This window comes from Prosopis cineraria, unplaced genomic scaffold (assembly GCF_029017545.1).
Source record: "Prosopis cineraria cultivar Desert tree isolate PC_DT_omini unplaced genomic scaffold, ASM2901754v1 PC15, whole genome shotgun sequence".
NCBI classification, from domain to species: Eukaryota; Viridiplantae; Streptophyta; class Magnoliopsida; order Fabales; family Fabaceae; genus Prosopis; species Prosopis cineraria.
Window position 1 is genome coordinate 1,178,116 of NW_026555346.1, and position 10,707 is coordinate 1,188,822.

The window sequence follows — 10,707 nt, forward strand, 5'->3', positions numbered from 1 at the left end:
TGATATCAGAGGAGTGTGTTAAGAAAAACTCCCTTTTGTTCAAAAATTAATTGCAAAAAGGGAAAGAAAACGACAAGGATGACTTGGTAATGGAGCTTTGTATCAATTCACCCGCAACTCCAACCGTCCGATCTTTCCTCAATTGCTTACATCTCTCGCATATATACCTACCTTACCCTCTTTTTGCCCCTTTCTTCTCTTCCGTTCCTCATCTCTTACACTGGCGGTCTCCCCTTGGCCGCAGGAGACTTCCGCTGGAGACTTCATTCTGGTGAGTTTTCACCGTCTCTGCTCATTTTCCGTCTTATCTCGCGCCTTTTATCATCGATCTGCTTGCTTCTTGTGCCCAGGAGAAACTATTCACTTTTAGAGGTCTTCCATGGAGAAGGAACTGGTCGGATTGTATGACACGGTAAAGAAGGCGGCAGATTTGGCGAGCTCAACCGATAGCGAAGTTGAAGAAAGCCGATGTCTTGATGCGTTCGAGCAGCTTAAGAAATTTCCCGTCAATTATCAGATTCTGGTGTCCACCCAGGTGCTTCTTTTATTGATTTCTTTTTTCTACAATTTAATTTTTTTTAACCCATTTTTCTATGATCTTGGCTTGATGGGTATTGATTGGTCACACTTTCTGGATGAAGTTGCATGCAATTTAAGAGAGTATGAAATCTGATTAATTGTGAAAGGGGGCAATCAGCCGCGGTCTTGTTCACCACTCACCAGACCGGAAATTGTAAGAGAACAAGGGAGATGGTGTTGGTAAAGTCGTGTCATTGGTCATGCATCTTATATTTGTGAGAGATACAGGCATATAGCTGTTAACAACAGATAGCGTAAGTGAGAGCGAAAACTGTGACGATAACAGTATTTAAGTGTCAAGGTAATATATATGCGCGCGCATCTCAGGCCTTGTAGGTAGTGCTGTGGGAGGAAACGTTCTTGGGGAGCAGAGTGCATATACCGTGGAACTGGGATGCAGTTTTCGATTTTACTTAATCTATCTGGTAGGAGACGCTTTAGCTAGCCTTTCATGGGCCGATAGATTAGACTGTTAATTCGGGGCATGTTTTAGTTTGAATTTGAAGGAGGAAGTCTAAAGTTGCTGGTTATTTTATTGAACCATTGCATATGTTTGGTTAGAAATGGTTGCAACAGTCTAGTTTAATAGTTGGTAGGTTGCTGGATAATTAATCAGGCCATTTAAATTTTCTTATGCTTGGTCAATTGGACAATTGCATCCCATTTGATCTATAGCTTCATGTGCACATATAAGAACAGCTGATTTATAGGATTGGTAGTGATGCATATGAGGTTCTTGTTGCCCTACTCTGTAGGTGCAAAGAATCATTTGAGTAAATCAAGTTGCTGCGTCTTGCAACTGATAGTGACTGAGAAGGAAAACAGAACTATTAGTGTCTTAGTTGGATTCTTAAGCATATCTATTAAAGAAATCTGAGTATCAGTTTATGTCAGTTTAGCAAGAAGGCTACACCTGCCCTTTTTTTAATCATAACAGTAGCAAACTGGCAATTTTTCATAGGTTTTCTGAACCAAGATGTTTTAGATACATCTGTAGGTGACATTGGACGTGACGTTTGTCCATGGGAAACGTAAAAGAAAATTAAAGCTCTAGAGCTTAAAAATGAGTATAAACTAGGAAGTATCAAAGAGGAAACAAGTGGTTAGTGTCATGTGATATCTTCATACTTACCACATAGGTGATCCAAGAAAAATACTAAAGCGCTGAAGCATCTTTGCTTGTAAAACCTGAAGAGAAGTGTTTACAACAATAGGATAAATTGGCCTATTGGCTGAAAAGGCTGAAAAAAATTTTATGCCCAAAAAATATAGACCAAATTTTTGAAAATTTGGAAATGTAGCCAATTCACATTGGTATATAAGGAGTTTATTATTGATATACAAGAGATTTATTATTAAAAATTTGAAAGTTTACAAGAGATTTATCATTGATATGCAATAGTATATCATTGACAAATAATAAATCAGTCATAATGCAAAATATAATAAATGTTGAGCTATTTGCTTGTTTTGGTCCTATAATATAGGTTATATCTGCAAAAGTTCTTTTAAAATATGTTGAAAGTATGAGGCAGAGTTCTTTATCAAAGGCACATTAAGGTTCTGTAATTTTGTTTTTTGTTCGTAGTGGACAATGTTACATCCTCGTCATGTGATGGCATCCACATAAATCAACATTATTTAATCTCTATACTTTCATCATTTAGCTGGATAACTCGAAGCTTGATTTGATCTTATGGCTTTTTCTTAACTAACACAGGTGGGTAAACATCTAAAAGTTCTAACGAAGCATCCAAGAAAGAAAATCCGGGCTTTTGCTATTGACCTGATTGAGATATGGAAAGACATTATTATCAAGGAAACAAGCAAAAATAAGAATGGGAGCTTACATAATAATGTTGAGTTGGCAAATGGGGAGAAAGCTAAAGTTGAGAAGGTTCAGAAGACTCATTCGGTAAAGGTTGAGAAGGTTTCAAAAGCTGACACTGTCAAGATTGAGAAAACTGATAGGAATGGGACATCAAGCTCTGAAAATGTAAAGAAGGAACAATTTTCAGATGTCAGAAGTGAGAAAGCTGTTTCTCCGGCAAATGTTAAGGTAGAAAAAATGGCCAAGGATGAGAAGCAACCTTCTGGAGTGAAGAGGGCATCCTCAAGCCCTGCTGCTCCACCAAAGCTGAAAACTATGATTAAATCGAATGATGTGATGCGAGACAAAATAAGGGAAATTCTGCAAGAGGCATTCTCTAAGGTTTCTGGAGAGGCTGATGAAACAATCATGGATCAAGTAAATGCATGTGACCCTATTCGGGTTGCTGTTACAGTGGAGTCTGTACTATTTGAGAAATGGGGTCCTTCTAACGGGGCTCAAAAAGTCAAGTATAGGTCCTTGATGTTTAACCTCAAGGATCCAAACAACCCAGATTTCCGGAGAAGAGTTCTGCTTGGAGAATTTGCGCCAGAGCGACTCATCAACATGAGCACGCAAGACATGGCTAGCGATCAAAGGAAGCAGGAGAATGAGAAACTCAAACAGAAAGCTTTATTTGAGTGTGAGCGTGGACAACAACCAAAAGCCACGACCGATCAATTCAAGTGTGGTAAATGCGGTCAAAGAAAGTGCACCTATTACCAAATGCAGACCCGTAGTGCTGATGAACCTATGACAACCTATGTTACGTGCGTTTCATGCAATAACCGGTGGAAGTTCTGTTAGGGTAGTTAGTCTAGTGTCTCTCAATGGAGAGCTATTGTCATGATTTGTTATTAATTGGCATCATTTAGAGGTATAAAAGTGCGAGTTTCAGGGTTTTTTACTTCAGCCGTGTCAAATTTTATACTCGAAACTATAACATGTTTTATTATGCTCCTATATGTATTTTTATTAGTTTATCTACTTAGAAGTGGACTTTCTAATTCATTAACATTTGTTTTCCATCAATTCGTGGCCGATGCATTTGGTAACATTTGACAAGTCCTGCTGAATAATCAGATTCCAAGGGCCTGGAACTTTGTACAAGTGTTTGTTTGGCAGACCAAGGACTAGTTATATGTCAAATTTGCTTCCCTGGTGTAATTCATCCGATTCTACACTCTCAAATGCACACCAACTTACCGTCATCATTTGGAAAACCTGAATGTCATGAGTTCCGCATTTTTATAGGTAGTGTGAAATTTATAAATTTAAAAATTTTTTTCATCCAATAGGTTAATTTTTTAGATGAATTCTCTTTTTAGATTTGTGCTTGTTTCATTGAATTACTCATTTAGTTAGTAGGAATTCAATTGATTTGAGTTCTCAATCTCATGCTGGCAATCTTTTTATAAATTTGAAAGGAGACATGATTTTGCAAAAACTCGTTAAGAATATGGATTTCACGCTTTCAAATGAGGAGCTAATAAATATGCCAATCAAGTCAAAGAATGTGCTTATGATATATGGAAGGATAATTTTATTTTTATATTTTCAATGACCCACTTTTGCCTTGCAAAAGATTTTGAGGGAACTAGACAAATAGAGTACATGTTCTTCTTTGTTTATCCTTTTTTCCCTTAAAAATGTGTGGGAAATTCATCATGAAATCTCATAGAAACATTTAAAATACTCAAAAATCTCAAGAAATCACTAAATATTAGTTAGGTTTTAACGACTTGGACGTGAATAAGTTTTTTTTTTTTTTTTGTAAATTGACTAAAATGTCCCTATTTGAAAAAAAGAATTGCGCTCAAACGAACTCTTGGAACCCCACCTTCTTATTGTTCTTATGCCTTGTGCCTTCTTTTCCCAGCCTTTTACACATTCATAATTCATCGCCACTGTAATCTAGTGAAACGGATGCCAGGGAATTCGAGTTTACTTGAACACTCCGTCCGACATCGGAGACACACGGAGGAGGAAGGTGGCGAGCTTGTCTCAGCCGGAGATGTTAACCGAAATATCACTGGTGGCTAGTGGCCTCCAAAGGTGTGACTAAGGCTTTGCTCGAGATAAGGTCTCGCATGGATGCTGCTTTCAGGTAAAGAAATGATCCTTTTGTGGCATGTTGTAGTTAATTCCAGTTGATTATGAAAAGTAAAAGAAGCACGAGTCCTAAAAGAAAGACCCGATTTTTGTAAGCGGGTAAAGATATAAAGGTTTGTAGCACTACTAATTGACATTTGACATTTAAGTAAATAAGCAGGTATTAAATCTTGATTAATTAAAATGAGGTTAGGTACTGAGATGTAAGTAATCGTCATAATTGAGAAAGTGTTTGCTGAGGCAGGGGCAAGACCTAGGTATAGCTTGGTGTATAGTGTAACATTGGACTGTTCCGAATGGAGAGGTGTGCCAGAGAATTTATTATTGATTGCTTGTTATATTTGGGGGATTAAACTAGCAAAGCAAAGAGTAGCTAGGTAGGTGTACATAGTGAAGCAAAGTCCACCTTTGGGAACAAGTTTCCAGGTAGTTATTTTCCATTCGTTGCTTCCTGTTCGATAAAAGTCCCCAGAGAATGTTGCAACATCTCAACCTCTTAAAAATTATGGTTTGACTTTTACGAGAATGCTTCTTGTATTGTATGGTTTTTACATATCTGTCTATTCAAATTCATATACACATATATAGTTTTGCACTCTTCGAGTTTATTTTGTGAAATGTGAATTGTAACGTAATTTTCCTTTTGAACCTACTCGGTTACTGATTTTCCGCTTTCTTTTGCATTAGAAGCATTGTCTTTTTTCTCTGAAGACCGTTGTCGAATTCCAGTTTTCGCACTGATTGTTACTCTTTTAAATTGATCTATTTTTTGTAATGGTTGAGAGTTTTTAATTAAATGTAATGATTATTTTGGAACTGTTCAGGAGATTAGGAAAAACCAGAAGAAGCCTTAGAGTTCTAAAACATGTCCTTATTTTCAACAGCTGAATCCTCTGTATAATAGTGAAAAGCCTAATGAGAAACTGAAGGATTCATCCGGTTCTGATAAGGATCAATTAAAGCCTGAGGAGCTACTAATGCATATAATGGAGGGTCAGTTTCAGTCCTCATTAGAGGATGCTGATTGAGGAGGAGGATCAGAATAATGGAGGAAGTGGGGTTACCTTTTGTGGGGTGTGCTAGGAACTTTTTTTCGATAAAAATGCTGGGAACTTTCTGGACTCATTCATTTTGTATAGAACATTTTGGGAAATTCTAATATATGTGATTACGAGAATGTTTTAATTGTTAGTAATAATTATATCTTTATCACGTATTGACAAGTAGTTAATAGTGATTGACAAGTTGCCAGTCGTTATTGGCAAGTTCTCTATACCATTTGTACGTGTAAAAATTTATTAGGTGAATGATAATATGGTAAAGAGTCATGACAAGTTAGTCGTTAAATATCGACAAGTGCTAATTTATTAGATGAAATAATTTCTTTTAAAACTACACAAGTTATAAAAATAATTTATTGACAATGAGTATTGTTATTTTTATTTGCCATATTGTCAATGGCTGCTAATAAATTGTCACTTGTCACAGGTAGGGACAAATCTAGAAATGAACACATGGGAGCAAAATAAAAACTACTTAAAATATGAGGGTTTAATACTAATTTTTACAAATTTTACAAGCAAAATAAAAAAATTTCAAAAATTTCCAAAGGACCAATCAAATTGTTGGGGCTTCCCCATCCTCCCTATATATGTCCCTGGCTCACTTGTCATCAGCCTTCACCATATGGTTAATGATCATTGTCAGGTTGTTAATAAAGTATTTTATAACTTGTTCAATTTTAAAGAAAATCATTGCACCTAATCAATTATCAACTGCCATTGGCTGATGCTTTGTAACATCTTAATTTTTAGTTATAGATTAATTGTGAAAATTGAGGTTTTGATTGAGGAAATATGTATGATTAGGTTTGATATTATTTTGAGGTTTAATTTAAAGAATAAACTATAATTGAGGTTATTTTAGTTTAACAATGCAATTGGGTATATAACTATGACTTAAATTGAGCCTAGGATGATAGAGTAGGGTTAATTAGGGTTTAAAATAGGTTTTAGGCCGGATTTAGCCTAACAAGTGTGGGCTTAAGTGAGAGGGCAGTTTTTGTGCCATACACCTTGGCGTATGGGGTGTCTACCACAACGCACAACCAAAAAAAATTTAAACCATCATTCTATCATTTGACAAAACAAATGAGGGACAAGTGGTGAGATTTACGTGCAAAAATTAAGGGGCTCTATTAGGGCATTCAGTTCCTACAGGTTGAAGCTTGGTTTTGGTGCATTAAAGGCTTGAGGTAACCTTCCTAACTTAGCTTCTACCTCATACTCTTTATTTCTAGCTAGATTATGCAATGGGTGAGCTAAGGTTTTCATTTTTTGGGTACTCAGCCATTAGGTTTGAATCATATAAGTGTTTTAAAGCTATAAAGTGTAGTTTTAGTTGTTATAATATTGTTTATGATGATAGGGGTATGGAATCCAAAACCCTAAGTTTGGTAGACGAATTTTGATGAAGATTAGGTTGTTGTTGAGTTAAATATGAATGATATAAGTATAATAATGAGGATTACGAGTGCATTTAAAGGATTAAATGGAAGTGACAACTTTAGGTTAATTAGATTAATTAACCTAACTCTAGGTTTATGGTATAATCAATGTGTAAACACTTTGATTAGTCATGATTAGCAATTTTATTTGCAATAATTAGTGCTATATTGCTTGTAGATTGTGAAATTGACATTGTTAGTGGTGATGGTGCACTTGTGCGGGGAGCTATTGTAATAAGGAGCAAAGATAATCAATATTAATGTGTGATTTTATGTGTTTTGTAATTAGTGCTATGTGTTTTTTTGATGTGTTTGGGAAATTTAATTGTGTTTGGAAAGCATGTTTGGTGTTTGAAATTGCTCAAATTGGATGCTTGTATTAGAATTTTACTCGTTTAAAATTTAGAATTTTCTATTTGCTATCAAGCGTTGTGCGCTGCCGTGCATGGAACAAAGAGGGGGTTCCTTCTCTATGCCCTGCTCCCTCACGCATGTTGCATACGCCGTAGCACATGGTGCACCTTTGACAGAAATGCCATTGTCTTTCTAATTTTTGAAATGGCCCCTTTTAACCTTTTTATCTCTTTTTAAGTTCACTTATGGACAAATAAGCCTCTGAAAACCATGCTTCACTTTTAATTATTCCTCTTCATCATTTTATTGATTTTAAACTATTGGTTTTCAACAGGATCCCATTAGGTACAAACTAATCAACTTAGTATTCCATTTATTACTCCTTATTTATATTACTTGCTTCTAAATTTTCCATGGTAAGTATATTTTGATATGTTCAATCTTTTCTACCATGGTAATCCAATTTAAGAAATGTTTTTATATAAAAAAGACTTTCTCTACCATGATAAAGTTTCATAAAATGATTTTGATCTTTACTTATCATGGTAACATCTTTTCTACTATGGTAAAATTTAAAAATAATATCTAAAGCTCTTTCTACTATGATAAAACTTTATTTACCATGGTAGTGTTTTGTAAAAATTAAGTTTTCTCTTTATTATTATGATATATACTTTTCTATCATGGTAATTATTTAATAATAAAGGTTTAATTATTTAATAATATTTTCAAGAAAAATATATACAAATTTTAAGAGTTTTACATGCCTCACTTGTCTGGCTTCTGTCCTATGGTCAATATCTGTTGTCAAGTTGTTATTGGTGTCTAATAACTTGTTTAGTTTTAAAAAAAACTATTGCACCTAATTAATTTTCACTTGTCATTAAACGATACCTTACCTGTCATTAGCTTGTACCATGTGGTTAATAAACAATGTCAACTGTCAATAGAATATCCTGTATTTTTAGTTTAATATGAGATTTTATTGCCTCATAAATTGTTACATGTATCTTATGGCCACTTGTCAACATATGATAAACAAGTAAATACATAATTACCATTCAAATTTCAAAGAAACTTATAATCATAATTCTTATTGACATTTACAAAGTGAATTATACAAAATGAACTAACATGTCACAAAAATCCATACATGATTATCAATCAAGTTTTTATCTTAAAGTCAATCCATGACTCAACTAGCCCTTCTCTATTTTATCTTGCTTTCTTGGGATCCTGCTAAGAGGTAAAAGAAACTTTGTTCTCCTTTACATTGTTATAATGATTCAATATCCACCACAAGCATTCAACATTCTTCATGCGGATGTCTTCTGTCACCACAAATCATTCTTAAAGACACACAGCACCTTAAAATCACCACACCTAATAATCAAATTTGTCTATCAAACAAGCTCTATTGAGCAACCTTAGCTCTAAAATGGTTGAGCCGAGCCGAGCCAAACCACACAACAAATATTAAAAAGAATTTCTTTTTCCATATAGGTAGGCTCTAATTCATAATCCTACCATTTTGAAGAGAAAGCATGCTTACTGAATATAAATATACAACCATTATTAGCATTTCCTTGATTAAGATAAAGAACATTGATCAAGAACATAATACACATTACACTTGAAGTAGTGAGATAAAAAAGATGGAAAAAAATCCAGAACTCTAAACTATCAAATTTTTCTGACAACTTGCATAAACAATAGCCTCAAATTGCAGTTTGGGGAATACTTTGGCTTAACTTGGTTTCCACAGCACATGATTTCCATGTAAAACTGACTAGTAAAATGAAAAATCCAACTGAGAATAAAATTGGATGAACTAACAGCTGCACTACACATTATTAAACAAAGACTTATTCACGCACAAGTATACATCAACACCTCAAGCAACTTCACTTGAGAATGCCAAGGGGCAGAGGATGCAGATAAATTATATCAACTACAAAAAATTTAGGTGTCACTCCAGTTATCATCATCTTCTCCCGTTCTCCGTCATCACGAGAAAAAACCTGGAAAGATTATCAGTTATGAATTATGATAATAAGTTGGTCATGAAAAAAAAAAATAAATGCTGAGACTTGCAAAGGAAAGGAATTATGAAAATAAACACTACTACACTAACGTAATAAAGATAACTTGTCCTGCAATAATACTTCCAAATGTCAGAAAGTTATACTAACCCCAAAATTCTCCTTTGAAAAATAATACATACATACATACATATATAAATATCTATGGTTATATGCGTACATGCTCTATTATCTTGGTATGATAAACGCCACAAGAGACAAGAGAATTACGATGTTTGGGTATGGGAGAGTCAGTGGGTAGCTACTTAATTCTGGAGTTGATAATTATTTGACAGTTTCTAAATTCCCACAATTTCCTTTCATTTCTTTTAACTAATTCTAATATAATCCCTACAAAATTGGAGCCCAATAAAAATAACAATCATCAGAAATTTCAATTCTCCCTTCGGTGAAGCATGGAGAAGAGAATAGAACAGACTTGTACGAAAAATGACTGTGAGAACGAAGACATGGGCACGAAAATAAAAGGACAAAGAAACGAACAGCGAGAGAAGAAAATGGAGAATCAAATGCCTGGGGTAAGGTGGTGGCGAGATGGCGCAAGAGGATGGCGGATGAAGCCATCGTCGTCACTATCCAAAGCTGCTGTCGCCGTTGTCGTCAACGTTCGAACCCGCCACGAATTAGGAACCAGGACACATGACACCAAGAGACGATCGGTGGGCGAGGAACTTTTGGGAGAGGCAAGCTTTCCGAGTGAGTTTCGTGGGTCTTCTCCAGGGCATACTTGGGCGGGTTTCCAGAGTTCACTCTCTTATGTTTCAAAGTATGGGTATTTTACTAATTCTATCAACAAACTCTCTCAAGTTTCTTGTATCTGACAGCTATTTAACAATTCCATACTCCTCCGTCCTATTTATAAATTATTTTTATCAATTTTATTAATATTAATATAATAAAAATATACAAAATAAAAATAAATAAGATTTTAAACATAACTCTCAAATAAAAAATAAAAAATAAATTAATTATATAATATTATTTTTTTGTTTAGGCTGAAAATTTCAATTTAAAATAAAACAGTCTCATCAACAAGTAATTTATAAAATAAATCAGATCATTTTTTCAAAAAAATGATTAATATATTGAACCTGAGGAGTAAAACCTTTGGTATTTTAAATGTTTGAGTGAGATTTTCAAAATGTTTCCCCCAATCTTTTTTACTTTTTTCTAAAAGAAAATAA

General features: G+C 34.5%; 1 protein-coding gene and 1 long non-coding RNA gene across 2 annotated transcripts; one reads left to right on the plus strand and one right to left on the minus strand.

Annotated features, from left to right (window-relative positions):
- Nucleotides 1-121: 121 nt before the first annotated feature.
- LOC129294618 (transcription elongation factor TFIIS) lies at nucleotides 122-3,481 on the plus strand. Its single transcript, XM_054933041.1, has 3 exons — nucleotides 122-271; nucleotides 351-535; nucleotides 2,300-3,481. The coding sequence occupies exons 2-3, from the start codon at nucleotides 380-382 to the stop codon at nucleotides 3,254-3,256; spliced, it is 1,113 nt and encodes a 370-aa protein (XP_054789016.1). The 5' UTR covers nucleotides 122-271; nucleotides 351-379; the 3' UTR covers nucleotides 3,257-3,481.
- Nucleotides 3,482-8,973: 5,492 nt separating this feature from the next.
- LOC129294697 (uncharacterized) lies at nucleotides 8,974-10,356 on the minus strand. Its single transcript, XR_008589429.1, has 2 exons — nucleotides 10,007-10,356; nucleotides 8,974-9,442 (listed from the first exon to the last, which is right to left on the minus strand). It is a non-coding gene; the product is annotated as an uncharacterized LOC129294697 (long non-coding RNA).
- Nucleotides 10,357-10,707: the final 351 nt, after the last annotated feature.

Excerpts from the sequence above, each read along its gene's own strand:
- LOC129294618 (XM_054933041.1), top strand. The coding sequence starts at position 380 with ATGGAGAAGGAACTGGTCGGATTGTATGACACGGTAAAGAAGGCGGCA. Across the intron at positions 536-2,299 it reads AGATTCTGGTGTCCACCCAG|GTGGGTAAACATCTAAAAGT; the intron begins GTGCTTCTTTTA and ends TAACTAACACAG.